Here is a 25,365-nt window from a genome sequence, read left to right as displayed (position 1 = left end):
CCAGTCTGACCCTTCGTTTTCCCCCAGCCTCTTCTGAAGTGGAATGCCCAGTGTTGGTTGGAGGTGTCCCTTTAACTGCATTTGTCCTCTGAATAAATGCTGTCTTGTTCATCTAGGATAGAAGTAGATACACTTGGAGAGGTATAAAATAAAAGACCAATGTAAAGCTTCACAGCTTTGATTTCCATACTTCATATAAATATATATATAGTTTCTGAAAAACTCTAAAAAAAAATAAATGATGAAGACCAATTGAAAAGTTGCTTAGAATTGTCCATTCTATAACCTACTAAAAGTTAACATAAAGGGTGAACTGCCCCATTAAAGGAGAAGGAAAAGCTCCTGTTAGGCACCCCCAAGTGATTGTGTTCATTTACCTGAAACCCTGGGCTGGTGCTCCTATCAGCAGAAAAATGCATCGGCCCGGGGTTAAACTAGTGAGCACCACGGAGTGATCCTCTTCCGGCTTCCTTTTTCTTCGTGGGCTGCGCTTGCGCAGTAGAACGAAAAGCCGAACTTTAACTAAAACTCGGCTATTTCGTTCAACTGCGCATGCGTTTGCCCAGGAAAATTTGAAGAAAGAAGAAGACAGAAGTCGCTTCATGGTGCTCACTGGAATAACCCCGGGCCGGTGCAGTTTTCTGCACTTAACCACTGAGGAAGGGAGCGTGAAGCTCCTGAAAAGTTTGGCTGTATTCCACACAGTAAAAAGTTTGGCGGTACCGTAGGTACACCACTTGCAATTACCATCTCAACTTCAACTTGTTTTTTGCTTCTATTTGGTAATATCACGCTGGGTCACGTGATCAGAAGCAACGCTGGGCTGCAAGCTAACAAGCTGTGTAAAGTATCGTGAGTGTATTAGAATTCTCTCATTCTGCTGATAGGAGCACCGGCCCGAGATTTCAGGTAAGTCAATACAATCACCTGGGTGATTTGGCAATCCCAAGTGTACCAAGCCTTTCCTTCTCTTAACTCAAATTGCAATTGTTTAGGGTTAAATGGGAAGGAATTGCCCTTAGGACAGGGTCGGACTGGGGGGGGGTCAGGACGCACCGGAACTGACACATCAGGACCCCCCAGTAGCAGAGCCCCCTGATGCTCACCACCAGTAGCAGGGCCCCCCACTGCCCCGGTCGCCCGGCTCCCTCTGTCCCTCTCCCCCCCCCTGCACATACCTGCTTTGCGCACTCTTGGCCAATCAGTGTTACCTACTGTGTAAAAAAGCCTTTCACAGTGTCTATTTGGGTCTAAATATAAATGAAAAACATTTTCATGAAATAAGGGCCCAAAATGTTAAATGTAACTATGAAACGCCCCCTGTGAAAATCCTGCTATTGCCTCAGGGCCCCTCACCCCATTGCTGTATAATTGACAGCAGCCCAATTGTACTTGTGTTTTCATGCTAAGTTATTAAAGGTTACCCAAATTGCAGTTGTTACGGATTAATTGGGTTCGCCATGATCTTAACAACAGATTAAAATGGTTCTGAGAACAAAATGAAATTGTTTTTATCAAGCCTCGAGCTACACACATAAAGGTTCTTGGCAAGAGCTTCCGATCACAGTTGGCAAATATCTGTGAGTCTGAGGCAAGTGATAAATGAAGTGCAAGAAAGACTAATGGAATAGTTCTGGAAGCTGGTTATCTTGCCAAGCAAATTTCTGTTGATCGGTGTACATGGAGCGGACTGATATATGTGTGTGTGAACAAAAACAACTGTAATGACTGCACGTTTCATGGATATTATATATATTGTGGATAATCCTATATGGAAACACTGGTATTTTAAGTACTAAGTTTCTATGAGTCCCTGTGCTCACACACAAACCAATACTATTGACTACTAGACTATATCAGCCCATGACTGGACAGAGCTGTGTCTTTTACTTCCACATTTCTTCCTGCTACATTTCCCGCTCTTTTTTTTCCCTGTCAGGTGATCAGGGAGTGACACCCAGAACATCACAAAATGGTGGCTCAAGGTAAGAAGATGTACAAGAGAAATGTTTACTTACATGTTATAATTATATACTGTATGCTAATTGGTTGTCAGGTCACTTATTAGAATAATAATTATGTGCTGGTTATATTTGAGTCTAGAATACTTCTCTTATAACAACACAACAGTTGTTCAGAAAAAAATATAAAGAAAAAGATCCATATGGGTTTGGCTGACAAGTTTGAAAGGCTTTTTTTGGTTTAATCCTGGACTTCTATAACTTATATCACCTCAACAGTCACTACCCGAGACTATTATCCCACTGTTACTATAGGCACCATCTCTCCCTACTATACCTACTATCCCACAGTCACACTCCCTTCCCAGAGACTATTATCCCACTGTTACTATAGGCACCATCTCTCCCTACTATACCTGCTATCCCACAGTCACACTCCCTTCCCAGAGACTATTATCCCACTGTTACTATAGGCACCATCTCTCCCTACTATACCTGCTATCCCACAGTTACACTCCCTTCCCAGAGACTATTATCCACTGTTACTATAGGCACCATCTCTCCCTACTATACCTGCTATCCCACAGTCACACTCCCTTCCCAGAGACTATTATCCACTGTTACTATAGGCACCATCTCCCCCTACTATACCTGCTATCCCACAGTTACACTCCCTTCCCAGAGACTATTATCCACTGTTACTATAGGCACCATCTCTCCCTACTATACCTGCTATCCCACAGTCACACTCCCTTCCCAGAGACTATTATCCACTGTTACTATAGGCACCATCTCTCCCTACTATACCTGCTATCCCACAGTCACACTCCCTTCCCAGAGACTATTATCCACTGTTACTATAGGCACCATCTCTCCCTACTATACCTGCTATCCCACAGTCACACTCCCTTCCCAGAGACTATTATCCCACTGTTACTATAGGCACCATCTCTCCCTACTATACCTGCTATCCCACAGTCACACTCCCTTCCCAGAGACTATTATCCCACTGTTACTATAGGCACCATCTCTCCCTACTATACCTGCTATCCCACAGTCACACTCCCTTCCCAGAGACTATTATCCACTGTTACTATAGGCACCATCTCTCCCTACTATACCTGCTATCCCACAGTCACACTCCCTTCCCAGAGACTATTATCCCACTGTTACTATAGGCACCATCTCTCCCTACTATACCTGCTATCCCACAGTCACACTCCCTTCCCAGAGACTATTATCCCACTGTTACTATAGGCACCATCTCTCCCTACTATACCTGCTATCCCACAGTCACACTCCCTTCCCAGAGACTATTATCCCACTGTTACTATAGGCACCATCTCTCCCTACTATACCTGCTATCCCACAGTCACACTCCCTTCCCAGAGACTATTATCCCACTGTTACTATAGACACCATCTCTCCCTATTATACCTGCTATCCCACAGTTACACTCCCTTCCCAGAGACTATTATCCACTGTTACTATAGGCACCATCTCTCCCTACTATACCTGCTATCCCACAGTCACACTCCCTTCCCAGAGACTATTATCCACTGTTACTATAGGCACCATCTCTCCCTACTATACCTGCTATCCCACAGTCACACTCCCTTCCCAGAGACTATTATCCACTGTTACTATAGGCACCATCTCTCCCTACTATACCTGCTATCCCACAGTCACACTCCCTTCCCAGAGACTATTATCCCACTGTTACTATAGGCACCATCTCTCCCTACTATACCTGCTATCCCACAGTCACACTCCCTTCCCAGAGACTATTATCCCACTGTTACTATAGGCACCATCTCTCCCTACTATACCTGCTATCCCACAGTCACACTCCCTTCCCAGAGACTATTATCCCACTGTTACTATAGGCACCATCTCTCCCTACTATACCTGCTATCCCACAGTCACACTCCCTTCCCAGAGACTATTATCCCACTGTTACTATAGACACCATCTCTCCCTATTATACCTGCTATCCCACAGTCACACTCCCTTCCCAGAGACTATTATCCACTGTTACTATAGGCACCATCTCTCCCTACTATACCTGTTATCCCACAGTCACACTCCCTTCCCAGAGACTATTATCCCCACTGTTACTATAGGCACCATCTCTCCCTACTATACCTGCTATCCCACAGTCATACTCCCTTCCCAGAGACTATTAACCACTGTTACTATAGACACCATCTCTCCCTACTATACCTGCTATCCCACAGTCACACTCCCTTCCCAGAGACTATTATCCCCACTGTTACTATAGGCACCATCTCTCCCTACTATACCTGCTATCCCACAGTCACACTCCCTTCCCAGAGACTATTATCCACTGTTACTATAGGCACCATCTCTCCCTACTATACCTGCTATCCCACAGTCACACTCCCTTCCCAGAGACTATTATCCCACTGTTACTATAGGCACCATCTCTCCCTACTATACCTGCTATCCCACAGTCACACTCCCTTCCCAGAGACTATTATCCCACTGTTACTATAGGCACCATCTCTCCCTACTATACCTGCTATCCCACAGTCACACTCCCTTCCCAGAGACTATTATCCCACTGTTACTATAGGCACCATCTCTCCCTACTATACCTGCTATCCCACAGTCACACTCCCTTCCCAGAGACTATTATCCCACTGTTACTATAGACACCATCTCTCCCTATTATACCTGCTATCCCACAGTCACACTCCCTTCCCAGAGACTATTATCCACTGTTACTATAGGCACCATCTCTCCCTACTATACCTGTTATCCCACAGTCACACTCCCTTCCCAGAGACTATTATCCACTGTTACTATAGGCACCATCTCTCCCTACTATACCTGTTATCCCACAGTCACACTCCCTTCCCAGAGACTATTATACCACTGTTACTATAGGCACCATCTCTCCCTACTATACCTGCTATCCCACAGTCATACTCCCTTCCCAGAGACTATTAACCACTGTTACTATAGACACCATCTCTCCCTACTATACCTGCTATCCCACAGTCACACTCCCTTCCCAGAGACTATTATCCCCACTGTTACTATAGGCACCATCTCTCCCTACTATACCTGCTATCCCACAGTCACACTCCCTTCCCAGAGACTATTATCCCACTGTTACTATAGACACCATCTCTCCCTATTATACCTGCTATCCCACAGTCACACTCCCTTCCCAGAGACTATTATCCACTGTTACTATAGGCACCATCTCTCCCTACTATACCTGTTATCCCACAGTCACACTCCCTTCCCAGAGACTATTATCCCCACTGTTACTATAGGCACCATCTCTCCCTACTATACCTGCTATCCCACAGTCATACTCCCTTCCCAGAGACTATTAACCACTGTTACTATAGACACCATCTCTCCCTACTATACCTGCTATCCCACAGTCACACTCCCTTCCCAGAGACTATTATCCCCACTGTTACTATAGGCACCATCTCTCCCTACTATACCTGCTATCCCACAGTCACACTCCCTTCCCAGAGACTATTATCCACTGTTACTATAGGCACCATCTCTCCCTACTATACCTGCTATCCCACAGTCACACTCCCTTCCCAGAGACTATTATCCCACTGTTACTATAGGCACCATCTCTCCCTACTATACCTGCTATCCCACAGTCACACTCCCTTCCCAGAGACTATTATCCCACTGTTACTATAGGCACCATCTCTCCCTACTATACCGGCTATCCCACAGTCACACTCCCTTCCCAGAGACTATTATCCCACTGTTACTATAGGCACCATCTCTCCCTACTATACCTGCTATCCCACAGTCACACTCCCTTCCCAGAGACTATTATCCCACTGTTACTATAGGCACCATCTCTCCCTACTATACCTGCTATCCCACAGTCACACTCCCTTCCCAGAGACTATTATCCACTGTTACTATAGGCACCATCTCTCCCTACTATACCTGTTATCCCACAGTCACACTCCCTTCCCAGAGACTATTATCCACTGTTACTATAGGCACCATCTCTCCCTACTATACCTGTTATCCCACAGTCACACTCCCTTCCCAGAGACTATTATACCACTGTTACTATAGGCACCATCTCTCCCTACTATACCTGCTATCCCACAGTCATACTCCCTTCCCAGAGACTATTAACCACTGTTACTATAGACACCATCTCTCCCTACTATACCTGCTATCCCACAGTCACACTCCCTTCCCAGAGACTATGATCCCACTGTTACTATAGACACCATCTCTCCCTACTATACCTGCTATCCCACAGTCACACTCCCTTCCCAGAGACTATTATCCACTGTTACTATAGGCACCATCTCTCCCTACTATACCTGCTATCCCACAGTCACAGTCTCTTTCCCTTGAAAGTAAATGATACTGAGAAGTGCAGTAGGTCAGACAGTGCTTCTATACAGTATATAATAGATCTATATAATAAGCACTTTGCAACAAGTCCCGAGTGCCCTTCAGTTAAGTTTGTGACCTTGATGAGAACCCCCCCCCCCCAGTGATCTCCCAGGCAGGAGGCAGCGATTCTATTCTATTGCTCCCAGAAGTAAAGGCGAGGAGCTCAGTGGCTGCTGCAAGTGGAGCAGAGGGCTGTCTGTGCCAGGCTTGTAAGTGTTGAACGCGCGGGGCCCCTGGGAGCTGCTGGTGGCGGATGATGAATGATTCATAGCGGGTGTGAGGCTGCAGCGCTGGTCTGTGGGAGAGCGACTCCTGGGTGAGGAGAGGATGCGGCAGACGCGCGCTTCTTCTTGCTGCAGAGACACGGCGGGACCAGGCGAGGAGCTTGAGATGCGGCAATTGGCCCCATGATCTGCTGCCCCACGAGGAAGAGGTCGTGAAGTGACACTGAATTTGTCCCACAAGCACGAGGAGCAGCAGGAGCCATGGCTGGAGGTCACACAGTATGTTGCAGGTGAGGCACTTAGTGCTGGGTGGTAGCGGGAGTAGATACAGAGTGGAGGAGAAGGTATAGTAAACGATATTTTAGCTGATTAAGGACAATAGAGGAAAAATCTCAGTGCAGTAGCAACTTCCATAATGTGGGGCAAAATGACGGGGCGAAACTTTTATGTCACATGTCTTATATATATGCAAATCAAATGTAACAAGTCCCTAGCCCATCTACTAAATAAACTCCATACCAGCTATGTTGTACAGCCTGCAGGTATCAAGGAAAACTGGGAGAAATGGCCTATTGAGTGCAGCAGATGGTTCAAGGGTAGACAGTTACGATTGTAGCAGCTATCATTTGCTTTTTACCCAACACAGGTAATGTGTCACCTTTGGGTACTACATTGGAGTTTAGTGAATATGCCCCATGTTGATTGTTGAATATTTTGATCTTGAAAAAGTGTTAGTATTCCAATCCCCTTATATGGGTAATCATTACTCAATCAGAACTCTCTACGGATTTGGTTAACCCCCTGTAGCTACAGACATCCACATTGTATTGTCCTGAGCACCTGCGCTGCCCATTTAATTGCATGGCTCCCCCCACAACCAGCTTTTTGTGTGTCTGTCCTTACCCCTCGCATGGATCATGATCACACAGCTCATATGCCAATGGGACTATGGGAGACAGTCTGTGAATGAGCGAGAGATGTAACTGAGATTCTTGCTCTGTGCATGTGGATTGTAACCCAGTGCCTCTAGGAAATGGAAACATGTGAATGAATGGCTCACTTGTGCTCTGTGCCTTTGTTTAATCACTTTATTGCCAACGGAGAATGCCCCGGGATCTCCTGTTACTAGATTACCATGTGAAATCAGAGTCCCCTGATAATTATGTTTTATTACTGCTGCTGAATAATATATTTAGCAACAAACGTTTATTCTAACATTACAACTTCACACGTATTAAAGGGGTGGTTCGCCTTTAGATTAACTTTTAGTATGTTATAGAATGGCCAATAGTGATGGGCGAATTTCTCCCATTTTGCTTCGCCGAAAAACTGCACGGAAAATTTGCTAAAAACGGCGAAAAATTGCTAACAATTTCGACAATTTGACACACATTAAAGTCAAAAGTTAATTGTTGCCGGCATAGGAATTGTCGATGGCATCAGAATTGTCGCCAGCATCAAGTTCGCCGCAAATTCGCTCCTGGTGAATGAATTTGTCCGTCACTAATGGCCAATCCCAAGCAACTTTTCAATTGGTCTTCATTTTTTCTCTTTTAGAATTCATGAATTATTCGTACCTTTACATACTCATCTTTCTATTCAGGTCTCTCCTATTCATATTCCAGTCTCTTATTCAAATCAATGTATGGTTGATAGGGTCATTTGGACCCTAGCAACCATATGGCTGAATAAAAAACGACATAACTCAAAAACCACAAATAATTAAAAATAAAAACCAATTGCAAATTGTCTCAGATTATCACTCTCTACATCCTACTAACAGTTAATTTAAAAAGTGAACACCCCCTTTAAATCCTGCCTGGATTAGCAGCATTTTATTTAGCTGCCTGCTGGAGACTGCAGTGTTTATTGTGCTCCCATACTCCATGCGTTGTTACATAGATATATTATTTGTTAACTATTCAGCATGTTGTACAGCTGCGAGATATGAAACCACATTTTTAGCTATTCAGGTCCAGGTAAAGAACCTGTGTAGATTTGATTTACATCCAGCCCCAGCCATAATGGGATTACTGATAGGTGTAGTTCAACTGGAGGGTTATAGATTTTGTACCTGCCTGCAAATCAGATTCAGTATTTCATTAAATAGAATCCCCTTATTTCTGTCCCAGCCCTGGCTCAGTATGATTATGAGGAAAGCAATAACAGAAGAGAGGGGATCTGGTGCTGAAATGAGCACACTGAGTAGCCAATCAATGGATAAATGCAGAACCACATTGCAGATCTCTTGTCAGGACACACACACACTAAGGAGAACTAAACCCTAAAAGTTAATGTGGCTAAAAATACCATGTTTTATATAGTGAACTTATTGCACCAGACTAAAGTTTCAGCTTGTCAATAGCAGCAATGATCCAGGACTTCAAACTTGTCACAGGGGGTCACCATCTTGGAAAGTGTCTGTGACACTCACATGCTCAGTGGGCTCTGAGCAGCTGTTGAGAAGCTAAGCTTAGGGGTCATCACTAATTATCCAGCAGAAAATGAGGTTGGTCTGTAATATAAGCTGATGCTACAGGGCTGATTATTAAATTCTGATGCTAATTGCACTGGTTTCTGTGCTGCCATGTAGTAATTATCTGTATTAATTACTAATCAACCTTATATTGTGACACTTCTATTCTATGTGTACTGTATATTGTGAGTGGGTCCCTAAGCTCAGTAAGTGACAGCAGCACAGAGCATGTGCAGTGAATCAGCAGAAAAGAAGATGGGGAGCTACTGGGGCATCTTTGAAGACACAGATCTTTACTGCTAAAGACTCTGGTTGCCTTGAGGTGGCCATACACGGATAGATCCGCTCGTTTGGCGATGTCGCCAAACGAGCGGATCTCCCTCCGATATGCCCACCTTGAGGTGGGCAATATCGGGCTGATCCGATCGTGGGCCCTAGGGCCCAACGATCGGATCCTAGCGTTCACCAAACGGGCGGTCGGATTTTTAATCCCATCCGATCGAGATCTGGCCGACTTTCGGCCAGATCTCGATCGGGGAAGCCCGTCGGGGGCCCCCATACACGGGCCAATAAGCTGCCGACACGGTCTGTCGGCAGCTTTTATCGGCCCGTGTATGGCCACCTTTGGTCTGGTACACAACATAAAGCACAACATTTCAAGCTACTTCTTTAGTTGGGCTTTAGTTCTCCTTTAAAAGGAATGGCCCAGATGTGCCGTGTAATCCCCAAATGGGACATGTCAATGTCAAGTGTGACCTGTTACTTACTGGCAGCAACTCATAAGATGCTAAGAAGAAATTGGTTTCTGAAACCTTTTAAAGAGTATGGTAGAGCATTAGGTAGAGCATTAGGTAAGGTTGGAATCTTTTCTAGGATACAATACCAGCCTCCCAATCCTCTTTTTGAGACAAACAACTTGGAAGATTTTGGAACACATTTTGCAGCTTCTGAATCATTTGTAAGAATATGTAACTCAAGTTATTTTCTCTGTGGGTGAAATTGACTGTAATCCGGTGTAACGTCACAGTACCCAGAGGGGGTACAACAAAAACATTGGCACTTTTGACTTGAGCTAGAGTTTTAGTAAAAAATTGAATTTCCATATCAGCTGATTCCCTGAGGGGGGCTAGTCCCGTCCATCTACAAAAACAACATCCTTCCCTATCACTTGGAATATTAGTTGCCAGGGAATTCAAGATACTTAACCCTGCCTCTTAAACAATTGAAGTGCCCTCCTGCTGTGCTGTTCCATTGTGCCCTCTGTGTGAAAAAAGAAGCAGGATTCTGTCTGGCCTTTAGGATTCCCTAAGTCTTTAAAGGAATTGTTCGCCTTTAAGTTAACTTTTAGTATGATGTAAAGAGTGATATTCTGAACATTTGCAATTGGTTTTCATTTTTTTATTTGTAGTTTAGGTTTTTATTCAGCAGCTCTCCAGTTTTCAGTTTCATCTGGTTGCTTGGAGGCGAAACTACCCTAGCAATAATATGTTCATTTGAATAAGAGACTGGAATATGAATAGGAGAGGGCCTGAATAGAAAGACTAATGATTAAAAAGTAGCAATAAGAATAGATTTGTAACCTTACGGAGCATTTGTTTTTTTAAATGGGCTCAGTGACCCTCATTAGAAAGCTGGAAAGAGTCAGAAAAAGGTGGCAAATAATTAAACAAAACTATAAATAATAAATAAGGAAGACCAATTGAAAGTTTGTGTAGAATTGGCCATTCTATAACATAATACAAGTTAACTTAAAGTCGAATCACCCTTTAATGTGATATCCATCCATCCCTATTTACTTTTCATTTACTGTTTGCTTAGTTGTCCTTATTTTATTGCCATGGCAATGTGTACAGTGATTTGAACAGCATTTTAAAATGAATCTGCTACACCCCCCCAAACTTTTATATTTTCAAGTAAAAATCGTTCGTTTGATCGGTCGATTAAATCGTTCAAATCTAACGTTTCGAACGATTTTACAAAAAAATACTTTGACTACTCAAAACTTAGCCAAACGCTCAGAAAGGTTATAGGAGGTCCCCCATAGGCTAAACAGCAATTTGGCAGGTTTAAGGTGGCAAAGTGTCAAAGTTTTTAAAGAGACAGTACTTCAATTTTCAAAGTCAAAGTTTTTTCAATACGAATTGAATTTTGGCCTATTCAATGGTCGAAGTACCCAAAAATTACTTCGGAATTCGAAGTTTTTGAATTCAAAATTTCACTTTGACCCTTAGTAAATGGGCCCCTTTGTGTGTGCAGGGCCACTGTTAGAAATCACGGGACCACGTACAACAACGCCAGGGTCCCCATAAAAGTTTTTTTTTAAAAAAGCATTGGTGCCAGGGCCCCCCTTACCAGTAAAAAAAAATTGGGCTCCCAAAGAATATTTTTTAAAAAAACATTGGCACTAGCGCCCCCTTAAAAGATGGGGCCCCAAAGAATATTTTTTTAAAAAACATTGGTGGCAGGGGCCTATAGAGTATTAAAATAATACATTGGTGGCCAGGGGATTTAAAAAAAAAACAAAAAACACACATTGGTGTTCAGAGGAATTGAACTTGTGGCTTCAGGACTTTAACTTCATCTCCTTTCGCGACTTAGCGTCTTTTTGCCGCTTCAGGACATCAATTTTGTCTGTTTTCGTGACTTCGGTCTTTTCGCCGCTTCGGGACTTAGATTTCGGAAGTTTTCATGACTTTGGGTCTTTTTGCCGCTTCAGGACTTAAATTTTGGCTGTTTTCGTGACTTTGTGCCTTTTCACCACTTCGGGACTTCAATTTCGGCTGTTTTCGTGACTTTGGGTCTTTTCGCCGCTTCGGGACTTCAATTTCGGCTGTTTTCTTGACTTTGGGTCTTTTCACTGCTTTGGGACTTCAATTTCGTCTGTTTTCGCGACTTTGGGTCTTTTCGCCGCTTCAGGACTTCAATTTTCGGCTGTTTTCGTGACTTTGTGTCTTTTCACCACTTCGGGACTTCAATTTCGGCTGTTTTCGTGACTTTGGATCTTTTCACCACTTCGGGACTTCAATTTCGTCTGTTTTTGTGACTTTGGGTCTTTTCGCCGCTTCAGGACTTCAATTTCGGCTGTTTTCATGACTTTGGGTCTTTTTGCCGCTTCGGGACTTTAATTTCGGCTGTTTTCGTGACTTTGGATCTTTTCGCCACTTCGGGACTTCAATTTCTGCTGTTTTCGTGATTTCGGGTCTTTTCACCATTTCGGGACTGTTTGGCTGTTTGGCTGTTTGGGACTTCGGAAGGAGGCGGCACAGCTTTGGCGATGTCAAGAGGGGGCCCGGCTCTTTCAAAAAGTTCAGCACTGCCAGGCCCCCCTTCAGTCCCGGGCCTGGTACACTTGTACCCCCTGTCCCCCCTGGTGGCGGCCCTGTGTGTGTGTATATACAGTATATATATATATATATATATATATATATATATATATATATATATATATATATATATATATGACACTCCAAAGGAATCCGCACTCACAGGTCTTAAGATAAAAAAATATTTATTTAGAACAAATGACTAACGTTTCGGCCTCTCCGAGGCCTTTCTCAAAGCACTTTGAGAAAGGCCTCGGAGAGGCCGAAACGTTAGTCATTTGTTCTAAATAAATATTTTTTTATCTTAAGACCTGTGAGTGCGGATTCCTTTGGAGTGTCATGGATGAAGTTATTGTTTCTGCACCCAGGCAGATTAACACCATTTATCGTGAGTGCCGACATCCTGGTGGAATATATATATATATATATATATATATATATATATATATATATATATATATATATATATATATATATATATATGTATATAGTGACGTATAAGTCTATATGTGGGTAGTCCAACTAGGTTTAGCCCTCCAAGAGAATTTTATGTTCCTTAGACTGCTCACAAGTTCCACTGATATTTTTGGAGGACATCTTCATTTTAATATGATCTGGCCCTTTAACATTTATTTTAGGGAATAACTGGCCTACTATATGAGAGCAGTTGGAGAGCCATAATCTGCTCATAGGCCGGCCACAAGCTTTGCTACCCACACATCTGGCAACCCGTTGATCATCCTGCTGCTGGGGACTGGAATAGCAGGAAATTTAAAGAACTGGCAGATTCTACAGAGGCAGATATGGTTCCTTTGTGGGACACCCAAAAAATTTGGGCCTGGCTGTGATTGACCACCCCTGTTGCCAGGTCACACCATTTTGATTGCTTGGCCATTCTAGATCATTCTTGAGAGGCAAATAAGAACAGCTTCTCCAGCCCCCCAACTTTATTTCCCTTTAAATGTCCTGCAATTCCCATTGAAAACTGTTTGCTTGCCTGAAGCTATCATTAACCATTATATTCTAGGTCTAAAGGAGATTTGCATCGAAACATTGCAGATTTACTCAGAAGCACATCTTTCATGTAATGGAAATGTATCAGAAAGACCTATTTGGTACAGCATGGGATCTATTATCCACAATTCTTGGGACCTGGATTTTACTGAATAAAGGGGACTTTTCGTAATGTGGAACACTGTGCCTTAAGCCTATTAAAAACATTTAATAGTTGACCCGACAGGTTTGTCTTGTCTTCATGGATTTATGCTACTTTAGTTATGGCCAAGTACATCATACTGACTTATTATTTCATATGCAGAAAGTGGTTCAAATATTAACCCCCAAATGGAATAAAAGGCACTAAGTTTGCCCAGGAGCAATAACCCATAGCAACCAATTAGATGTTTGCTTTTAAACAGATGACCAGTAAATGCTACCTGCTGATTGGTTGCTATGGGTTACTGCTCCTGGGCAAACTTATTGCCTTTTATTACATAACCATAACTCCCCATATGTAATAACAGGCACTAAGTTTGCCCAGGAGCTGTAATTCATGGCAATAAGATGCTTGCATTGAAACAGGTGACTAGTGAATTCTACCTGCTGATTGGTTGCTAATGGGTTACTGCTCCTGGGCAAATATAGTGCCTTTTATTACATAACCCCTAAGGCTAGTGGCAGACGGAGAGATTAGTTGCCCAGCCACAAATCTCCTCTTCTGTGAGCGACTAATCTCCCTCTACTTCCTTCCTGCTTCGGATTTCTTAAGTCGCCCGAAGCTGCCTCATTGCGACTAATCTCCCCGTCAGACACTAGCCTAAGGGACAGATCTATCAAAGGTCAAGGTGAATTTTCGAATTTCAAAAAAATTTAATTTCGAGCTATTTTTTGTGTACGTCGAATATTGAATAGTCCAAATTCGATTCGAATTTCAAAAAAATTTGAATATTGAAATGTATCATGTGTCTCTTTAAAAATTCAACTTTGTCCATTCACCATCTAAAACCTGCCAAATTGCTGTTTTAGCCTATGGGGGACCTCCTAGAACCTATTTGGAGTCCCAAAAAAATCTAAGTTTTTTTTATGAAAAAACTTAGAATCTAATTCAATTGAATGTGTTGTTCCTTCAATTCGAATGATTCTAATTCGCCGAATACAGACCTATTCGATCGAAAACGAACCTATTCGACCCAAAAAAAACCTTCGACTTTATTTTGGTTGGTATTTTTTGAATTTCGAAGTTTTTTCAACTAGAATTTCGACCCTTGATAAATCTGCCCCTAAGTGTTTAAATAGGCCTCTATGGGAAATTGAATTCTTCTGTTTCCGAGGGCTCTAAATGATGAGTTCTGGATAATCTTAAGGTCGCTTCTGCTGTTAGCATTATTTGAAAGTGCCAATAGTTGGCTAGCTCAGACATTTGTCACCCAAAAACATAAGCCAGGAGGTGTTTTTATGGATTCAAGAATGAGCTTTTCATAGGAAAAATCAAGAGTATACATTGCTAAGCTCCCTGCTACTAGAGTTTCTTTCCTGCTGACCACTGACTAATTCTATAGGTGACTGAAACGTTAAGTCACTCGAGCGTAAACCCAGGAGTAAACTGCTTGTGGCTGAGGATTGTTGTAAGCATCAAGAACACTGCTTTATTGTTTTTTCTCCGGGGGGGGGGGTGCTCTATATTATGTAGTCAGATAGGGGATTAACAAAAAAATCACTTATTCCTTAACAATTTGCTAAGGATCTTAAAGTTTTAAGAGGTTTACATTTTATGAAATCTTTAGTACCATGAACCATGGAATAAAACAGTTACACACTAAAAATAAGCCAATTCGACTTCATGGGCTGTTGTGTATTTCTGACTTTTTGTTTTCTTGGAAGGTATTTTTAAACCACACTTAACAAGCTTGTCATTTGCCTTCTCTCCTGCAGCGACCTATAAGATCCTGCCTGCTAATTCCCTTCCCACCTCCAAGTGAGCAGATTGTGGAGAAGAGTCAGAGAGGGATGAGGACATCTGCTGCTCCCTACACTTCTCTCTAAAGGCTCATCAGCTCCACTGCTTTCATCTCAGACAAGCGTTTTCTTCTTTCTAATGACAAGCCGATGCTTTAGAAATTGCTGATGGCTTTCAAGCTGTACTTGGTTTTTCTACTGTTCTGTGGATTTACTCTGTCAGAAAGAACTCTGCCCTTGAACAGTGCCCCGGCACGGCTGGATTTTGGTTATGTGCCCGCTGAAAGCTATGAGACGGATGCCTACCATGAGCCTGGGGCAATTGGCTTGTTATTTCACATAGTGCAAGGGTTCCTATACATTGTACAGCCAAATGCCTTTCCCCAAGGTAAGTATGTATGTTACTCTTTCTTCACTATTTATTATATCATCAGATTGATCTGAAGGAATTTCCCCATGTATATGGCAAAATAGGGCACTTTAACAACGTCTGTTTAGCTGTTGTTATTATTAACACTAAGGGGCAGATTAATCAAAGGTCGAAGTGAAAATTCAAATGACAAAAATTCGAATTTCAAGCAATTTTTTGTGTACTTCCACTAGGGAATAGTCCAAATTCGATTCGAATTTGAAAAAAAACCCGAAAATTTGAATTTCAAAATTTATCATGTACTGTCTTCGACTATTCGCCATCTAAAACCTGCCGAATTGCTGTTTTAGCCTACGGGGGACCTCCTAGAACCTATTTGGAGTCAATTGGTGGACTTTGATAAATCGAAGGTTTTATTTTGGGTAAAACTTCAAATCATACTATTCGCATGCGATATTACTTAGATTCGTACAATTCGAATTTGATATATAGCGGACCTATTCGACCAAAAAAAAACTTTTTTCATTTCGGTTGGTCTCTTTGAATTCGAATTTCGAAGTTTTTCAAATTCGAAATTCGACCCTTGATGAATATGCCGCTAAGCGGCAGATTTATCAAGGGTCAAATTGAAAATTCATATCAAATTTTCGAGTTTTTATATGGTCAAAACTGTCAAAATGGACTAGGGAGTTATTCAAATTTGATTCAATTATTTTCGAGATTTATCATACTCTGGCCCTTTAAGAACTCGAATTCGACTATTCGCCACCTAAAACCTTCTGAATTGCTGTTTAAGTCAATGGTAGAAGTCCAGGGATCAATTTGGTGTTGTTTTCTCCAATTTCGAGTTCATGGGAGTTTATGGGAGTTTTAAAAAACTCACATGAATTAGAAATTCAACCTTTGATAAATATGCCTCTAAATAATTCTTCATGGTAAAGGTATGTTCTTAATTTATTAAATGAGTCCTTTTTAAGATGAAAATGTTCAGGTCATACCCATTAAGAAGCATCATTCCGTGAATGTTTTATAATATTGGTATATCTGTGAATTTAATAAGCTTAACGAGTAAAGTATTTTAAGTGCGCTACTTGCTTTGCCAGTGTAAATAAATGAAAACATTTGTGTGTGTCATATAAATATGTATTGGCAGAAGACTCCTCAGGTGTTATATTCTAACACAACACTCCATAAACACTCCAACCTGATACCAGTTCTTGGAAGTATTTTGTCTTCAGTCAGTTAATCCTGATAAACAGAAGATTTGCTCCCTGCCGGATGTGTTATAAACGCATTTTCTGAGATGGAATTCACATAGATGCTGAAAAAAAGACTCTGATCCTCATTCTGTAGGGACCAGTAAGAGATGGAACGGGTGCTTGCGATCTAAATCATACTTTAATAGTCATTCCCATGTATTTGAATTATTTATATACTACAGATATGGGATCTGTTATCCAGAATGCTCAGGGGGTTCACCTTTAAAGTAACGTTTATTATGTTATATAATGGCCAATTCTAAGCAACTTTTCGGGGCCGATTCACTAAGGGTCGAATATCGAGGGTTAATTAACCCTCTATATTCGACTAGGAACTAAAATCCTTCGACTTCGAATATCGAAGTCGAAGGATTTAGGGCAGATAGTACGATCGAACGATCGAAGGATAATTCCTTCGATCGAACGATAAAATCCTTCGAATCGAACGATTCGAAGGATTTTAATCCAACGATCGAAGGAATATCCTTCGATCAAAAAAAGTTAGCCAAGCCTATGGGGACCTTCCCCATAGGCTAACATTGACTTCAGTAGCTTTTAGATGCCGAACTAGGGGGTCGAAGTTTTTTTTAGAAAAGACAGTACGACTATCGAATGGTCGAATAGTCGAACGATTTTTACTTCGAATCCTTCAATTCGAAGTCGTAGTCGAAGGTCGAAGTAGCCCATTCGATGGTCGAAGTAGCCCAAAAAAAAAAATTCGAAATTCAACGTTTTTTAACTTCACTCGAAGTTAGTGAATCGGCCCCTTCAATTGGTTTTCATTATTTTTTTTTATAGTTATTTGTAATTTTCCTCTGATTCTTTGCAGCTTTCAAATGGGTGTAGCTGTCCCCTTCTAAAACAACAATTGCTCTGTAAGGGCTCTTACTCACTGGCGTTCTGACCTGCGCTCCCCTGCGTTCCGTTTTTTGGCGTTCAGCCGCAGGGGAGCGCAGGAATAGACGCATGTCATTATTTCAAATGGGGCTGTACTCACTCAGGCGCGTGTAGGCGCCGAACGCAGGTTGAGACGCAACATGCTGCCTACACGCGCCTGATTGAGTACAGCCCCATTTGAAATAATGACATGCGTCTATTCCTGCGCTCCCCTGCGGCTGAACGCCAAAAAACGGAACGCAGGGGAGCGCAGGTCAGAACGCCAGTGAGTAAGAGCCCATAGGCTACAAATGTATTGTTATTGTTACTTTTTATTACTGAACCTTCTATTCAGACTCTCTCCTATTCATATGCCAGTCTCTTATTCAAATCAATACATGGTTGCTAGGGTAATTTGGATCCTAGTTACCAGATTGCTTAAAATGCAAATTGAAGAGCTGCTGAATAAAAAGCTACATAACTCAAAAACCTTCAATAATAAAAAATTAAAACAAATTGCAAATGATCTCAGAATATCACTCTGAGAAGCCTTCCCGCTGGCTAGAATCTAAATTGCTGGTGGGAATGGCACTCTGGGCAATTCGTTTTCTGAAGTCGCCTGAAGTTGCCCCACAAGGAAACTTCAGGCGACTTTGTAAAGCCAAAGCGATCCCTCCGGCAATTTAGATTCTAGCCAGCAAGAAGGCTTTTCGGGGAGATTAGTCACCCGTATAAAGAGGCGATTTGTCGAAGGGCGACTAAATCTCCCCGAATCTTCATGTGTATCTCTGCCCTAAAGGTGAACCACCCCTTTAAGTCTACTAGAAAATAATGTAAACATATTTGGCATAAACAATAGGCTGGTTTTGCTTCCAATAAGGATTAATTATATCTTAGTTGGGATCAAGTACAAGTTACTGTTTTATTATAACAGAGAAAAAAGAGATCATTAAAAAAATATTTGGGTTATTTGGATAAAAAGGAGTCTATGGGAGATGGTCGAAGCTTTCTGGATAATGGATTTCCGGATAACGGATCCCATACCTGTACTTTTATCTATTTGAAAATTATATAACTTGCACATTAATCCGATTGTACCCTCTGACACAAAAACAACTGCTTTATATTGATATTAATGATTTGACATGTTAATATGTTCCACCACTCTGTTGTGTACATAGCTGTGGTGAGAATAAAGCCACCCAGAAGCAATATAATAGGCCATTGTTTTGTGAGTATGAAAAGCTGGGAAGTCTGTGTTGGGAGAAGGTACAACAGATGTGTGACCAACAAGGACGGCAGCCCAAACTGCAGAACATTTCAAAGAAAAATATTAAACTAAGATGGAATTGAAAGTTGTGTACCTAGTGTTGATTGGTACCCACCACTGTCTTTTGTGGATTTTACAACAGATCCCAGGTTTTCTTTCCCCCACCCCTATCCCCATAGTAACTGCAACAAGTGCATTTTGCACACACACACACACTATTGCTACAAAAGGCTTTGCATGTTCTATTTATTTCAGACTCATTAATAAGATTTCAGTGTTTCAGTTGGAGACTAGCCTTTCATAGAAACATGAGTGTCTGGGGAAGAAGATCAGGCTGGCGGAATTAATTTGGCAGATAATTAAAAGACTGTTTGTTTTTGGGCTCTTTGATGGTTCAGTTAAAAACTAGGGCATTGGCAATGAAATGTGTTTCTGAAGCCCAGAAAAGGTTCAAAAGGTAATTTGGGGGTTGAAATTGTGTAAGCCACACAGCGATGGTAACATCTATGCAAGATTTACTACAGATTTTGTATTTGTAAGTGGCTACAATTTATGCAGCTCTTTGCAAATTATAATAATTTATAAAAAAATTATTTCCATTTTCTCTGTAATAATAAAACAGTACCTTGTACTTGACCCCAACTAAGATATAATTAATCCTTATTGGAGGCAAAACCAGCCTATTGGGTTTATTTAATGCTTAAATTATTTTCTAGTAGACTTATGGTAAGATCCAACCCCAGATCCCGGGAATTCTGAATAACAGGTCCCATACCTGTATTAGTTTGGTCTGTTTACATCCTTCTTGCACCATAATCCAATCACCACACTGGAAATGTACTTTATACAAGGTGGGCCCACTCTATGTCCTGTCATATATATGATAGTTACTTATGTAATTGGAGGAAACATTTTATATATATATTTTTTTTAATATATATTCTATTTGAATTTCCAACAAGGGTACAATTACATATTCCATGGGTAGCTGTTTAAACATCTATCTCATGGTTCTGCAATCTACTGCCTTTCAGATGATGTTCAACTATGGGTCTCAGAAGACACTTTGGGTGGTACTGGCACCTGTAACTCAGCGACATCAGGGTGTAAGATGTTACCCAGCCTGACCTAAATCATTTAAATATAGTGGATGAGAATAGCATGACTCCCCTAACTCCCATGCCTATAGTGTTAAAATTATTCTGTCATGATTTTTATGATGTAGTTTTTGTTTCTAATTTACACTGTTTACACTGCAAATCATTCACTCTACAATATACAAGTTAATTCCTGAACCAGCAAGTGTATTGTTTTTAGTTGTGTTATTGGTGTAGGTGCATTTCCGGTCACTTTGCCTGGTCATGTGCTTTCAGAAAGAACCAGCACTTTAGGATGGAACTGCTTTCTGGCAGGCTGTTGTTTCTCCTACTTAATGTAACTGAATGTGTCACAGTGGGACCTGGATTTTACTATTGAGCGTTGTTTTTATATCTACCAGGCAGCTGTTATTTTGTGTAAGGGAGCTGCTATCTAGTTACCTTCCCATTGTTCTGTTGTTAGGCTGTTGGGGGGAAAGGGGCGGGGGTGATATCAGTCCAACTTGCAATATAGCAGTAAAGAGTGACTGAAGTTTATCAGAGCACAAGTCACATGACTGGGGCAGCTGGGAAACTGACAATATGTCTAGCCCCATGTCAGATTTCAAAATTAAATATAAAAAAGTCTGTTTGCTCTTTTGAGAAACGGATTTGTGGAGCAGCACTATTAACTGATGCATTTTGAAAAACAAATTTTTTTTTCCCATGACAGTATCCCTTTAAAGTGATACTGACACTAAAAAACTACTTTTCAAAATATGAAAGTTACGGATAGGTCATGCTGAGAGGTCTGTTTTTGTTAATAATTGTTAGTTGAAGTTTCTAAACCTGACTGTTTTGCCAACCTGACTGTCCCATCTCAGTCTGACAGTTAAATCTTCTAATGCTAACGGACTCCTGCTGCACAAATATGGCAGCCCCCTCATACAGGAACACGGGGCATCAGACAGGTAATGTAAAAGCATTGGGCAAATACTTTATGGCAAAGTTATAAGTAGCTTTCTAAGTCAATATTGTGATTATGGCTATTGTTGGTTTTTCTGGCAATTAATATATTTCCTATGCTGATCCACAAGGCAACACCAATGTATCCAAATGTTTTTTTCTATTTGCTTGTATCTGTTGTACGGGTGGATCACGTGGAGATTTGAGTCCTGGGATTTAATTAGCTAATCCTTTAATCTTTTCTTCTGCCATATGTCCGTCTTGTTACATTTTAGAGTGATGACAATTTTAAAACGTTTTGCTGAAGATGTTTAATTTGGCCTTATCATTTTACATCTCTCGTTTTCTTGTTGCTGTGATGAAAAGCCTTCTAATAGTCCATTTTAAATTGCTCATCCAGGCTACATACATTCTTTATTTAACATAGATTAAATGTCAGACACATTTATTAGGTGGTTTCTCAGCTTTATTAAAAAACTACAGAAGCCACTCATTATTCTTTAACAGTGGAAAGTACAAAAAAGGCAGCAAACATTAGGGCAAGAAATTCTAAGAATTTGTTAGCCCCTGCTGAGATATATCGGTATCCTTACTGAAAGCCATTAGCAACACTTGTAGCTTTAAATTATACATAGATAAGGGTTACCAGCCTTGCGATGGCTAGACTATAAATAACCCTGATTACCAGGCTAAACTCCAATAGTTTTAGCAGTGATTTGAAAAATTCTGGGCTGCATTTGTATCAAATATCTTATTTTTCTGTTGTATCACAAATTGCTTATAGACTAAATTGAAATTATACCAAAAATTATCTCCTGTAGATAAAAGGAGAAAATGCTAGGATGTTAGGCTCACACATTGACCAAGTTTTGAGCTATGCATGACACTGATACTATAGGTCTGTACCCAGGCCTGAATTGCCTGAAATTGCCTGTTTCTTGCTTCCATTAACAGCGTATGGAAAAGCCCTGCCTATGACAAGCATAAGCAATGACCAGGAGACACTATGGGGGTTATTTATCAAGGTCCGAAAATCCGAACCTCGAATAATTTGTAGTTTTCGGAGCAAGAAAAAAACAAATTTTTCGAGATTTATTAAAGTCCAATGGTCTAATAACTCAGAATCTGAAACCCCGGCATCTAAAAGCCTCTCGAGGTCCTTTATAAGTCAATGGGGAAGGTACCAGTGTCTGCGCTGAAGTCAGTACCTATATCCGATGATTTCTGAGTTTCAGTGCCAAAAATTCCGAAAACTCCAAAAAAAAAAACGTAGTTTGCCCGACCCTATTTTTTCAAGCTTTTTTCTTCATAAATAAGGTCCATTTGGGAATTTGGAGTTGCTCGAAGTTTGATATTAGAAATAAAGAGATAAATCCGGACCTTGATAAATTATGCCATTTTAGGAAGGGCCGAGTGCTTTTATACAGGTCGTGGAACTGCGAGGTTACTTCTAATATCCTTCTAATATCATAATTTTTTCCAACAAGGGGTATTAATTATAATACACAAGTTTTAGTGAGTCATGTGACAAAAATGACATCACTTAGCTCCATTTATAACTGATGACATCACTAAAAGCCAAGATATAATTTACAGGATATTCAATATAATTGTGTATTATATGTATATAATACACAAGAGCCCTGAATATCCTGTAAATTATATCCTTAGAAACGGCGCTTAGAGATGTCATCAGTTATATTTGGAGCTTAATGATGTAATTTCTGTCACATGACTCTCTGGAATTTGTGTATTATAATAATAAAGTACCTCCTGTTGCAAAATATGAGGATATTAGAAGTTACCTTGGAGTTCCATGACCAGGCCAAGTTCAGGCTCATGTTTTTATATGGTCCTGGAACTTCTCTGTAACTTATAATATCCTTAAATTTTATAGGGGATACTTTATTCACTACATATATCTTATAAGTAGAATGGTAATATAAATAGGCAACTCCTGGTTTTGTTCCAGATTCATCGTGGCATAGCCTGTTATGTTTAAAACACAAACCCTGCCATTACCATGGCATCTCTACCCCTGCCCCCTCACAACCAGACCCCTGAAAGGACTCCCATTTGCCCCCAACCTATAGGTGGCAAACCAAGAAGAGGAAGGGCTTCCAAGCAGTTCATTCACATATATGGTCAAATTATACTATTCTCCAAACAATCATCATGTGGGTGGACTGTTCAGACATTTCTACATTCTCATTGGCCACCACTTCTCATTAGAATTCTATATCTGTTTTGGTCACCTATACTGTTTATAACATTTCTGCTATGCTAATCCCTAGTCCTAAGAGCCTGCACAACTACACCTTCCTTCGCATTGTTCCCTCATTATTCACTCCTTCTGATAGCTCCAAAATTAATTTTTAATTCAGTGGAGCACAATAGAAAGTATTTTATCCTTAACTGTTAATCAATAGAGTTGCAAACACATAAGCTTGTGTTTTCCTTTGCTCGATAATGGTACAAAAAATATAATAAATTGTCCTTGATTAGTAATTGGCAGCTAATGACCTGTGAAACTGTATTCCCAGATCTCTGACCTGCATGTAGCAATCTGTCAGTATTACTGTGTGTTTATCTGTTAGTCTCTTGGCCTAGGGACATGTCTGCCTCCTGATCTGAGAGAATGTGAGCCATTCTAATTACATCTGGCATCCCTCATTCTGTCTCGGTATCTGTAAACTACACTCTCCCTGTCTGTACAGTATCCCATAAGCTTTTTTTTTTTGCAGCCTATCCATGTCTCTCGCATTCACAGAATAAACAAAATTATAGATACATACATGAACAAAAAAACATTTGCTTGGATAATAATGATTCCTTTTTAAATGAACAGCTGACATTAAGGGGGTTATCTATTAAAAGTCGAGTTGTGTTTTCTCAAAAAGTTTTTGAATTATTTGCCTTCTTCTTCTGACTCTTTCCAGCTTTCACGTGGTCACTTTTTTTTGGGCTATTTCGACCATCGAATGGGCTACTTCGACCTTCAACTATGACTACTACTTCGAATTGAAGGATTCGAAGTAAAAATCGTTCGACTATTCGACCATTCGATAGTCGAAGTACTGTCTCTTTAAAAAAAACTTCGACCCCCTAGTTTGCCATCTAAAAGCTACCGAAGTCAATGTTAGCCTATGGGGAAGGTCCCCATAGGCTTGGCTAACTTTTTTTGATCGAAGGATATTCCTTCGATAGTTGGATTAAAATCCTTCGAATAGTTCGTTTCGAAGGATCTTATCGTTCGATCGAAGGAATTATCCTTCGATCGAACTATCTGCGCTAAATCCTTCGACTTCGATATTCGAAGTCGAAGGATTTTAATTCCTAGTCGAATATCGAGGGTTAATTAACCCTCGATATTCGACCCTTAGTGAATCGGCCCCTTAGACAAGGCATAGAAATTGTCAAAATGCTTTTACTAAATCCTAATACAAAAGAGCCTGGTAAAAACATAAAAAGTAGCAATAACAATTCATTTAAAGCCTTACAGAGCATTGTAGGCAGTGCCCCCATTTGAAAGCTGAAAAGAGTCAGAAGAAGGAGGAAAATAACTCAAAAACTATAAAAATAAATAAATAATGGAGACCAATTGAAAAGTTGCTTAGAAATTATCATTCTAACACATACTAAATGTTAACTTAAAGATGAACCACCCCTTTAATTCAAGGGTTTCTTCTTCTTCTTTCTGCTTTCTTCTTCTTCTTTTTCTTTCTTCTTCTTTCTTTGTTTCTTCCTTCTTCTTCTTCTTCTTCTTCTTCTTCTCTCTTTTTACCCATATTTCATTACACAACTTGAGAAGAGCAATGCAAAATAGCAGATTTACATATGGTCGAATATCGAGGGTTAATTAACCCTCGATATTCGACTGCCGAATGTAAATCCTTGGACTTCGAATATCGAAGTCCAAAGATTTACCACTATTAGTTTGATCGAACGATTAAATCCTTTAAATCGAACGATTCAAAACGGTCGCCGGCGCCTAAGAATATTCGCCGGCGCCTAAGAATAGTAGCCGGCGCCTAAGAATAGTAGCCGGCGCCTAAGAATATTCGCCGGCGCCTTAGAATAGTAGCCGGCGCCTAAGAATATTCGCCGGCGCTTAGAATACTAGCCGGCGCCTAAGAAAAGTCATCCAAAAACGAGATTGAAACTTACCAGAAGCTGCTACATTT

The 25,365-nt window shown here is 40.9% G+C and overlaps 1 protein-coding gene across 17 annotated transcripts in view; it reads left to right on the top strand.

Annotated features, from left to right (window-relative positions):
- Window positions 1–6,542: 6,542 nt before the first annotated feature.
- proml-1 (prominin 1) overlaps window positions 6,543–25,365 on the top strand; it is a 112,933-nt gene continuing 94,110 nt past the window's right edge. For 8 of the 17 annotated variants that reach the window (XR_005966583.1, XR_005966576.1, XR_005966575.1 and 5 more), the window contains exons 1-2: window positions 6,544–6,900; window positions 15,341–15,752. Coding sequence is in view for 9 of the 17 variants with exons in the window: in XM_041588100.1 (XP_041444034.1) it covers window positions 15,533–15,752 (220 nt within the window). In the remaining 8 variants the exon portion in view is untranslated. Of the gene's footprint in view, window positions 6,901–15,340; window positions 15,753–25,365 lie in introns of all 17 variants that reach the window. The other 9 variants (XR_005966574.1, XR_005966581.1, XM_041588080.1 and 6 more) reach the window with 3 other exon arrangements.

The sequence above is a fragment of the Xenopus laevis genome, chromosome 1L (genome assembly GCF_017654675.1).
Source record: "Xenopus laevis strain J_2021 chromosome 1L, Xenopus_laevis_v10.1, whole genome shotgun sequence".
NCBI classification, from domain to species: domain Eukaryota; kingdom Metazoa; phylum Chordata; class Amphibia; order Anura; family Pipidae; genus Xenopus; species Xenopus laevis.
This window is presented reverse-complemented; position numbering and strand designations above follow the sequence as displayed.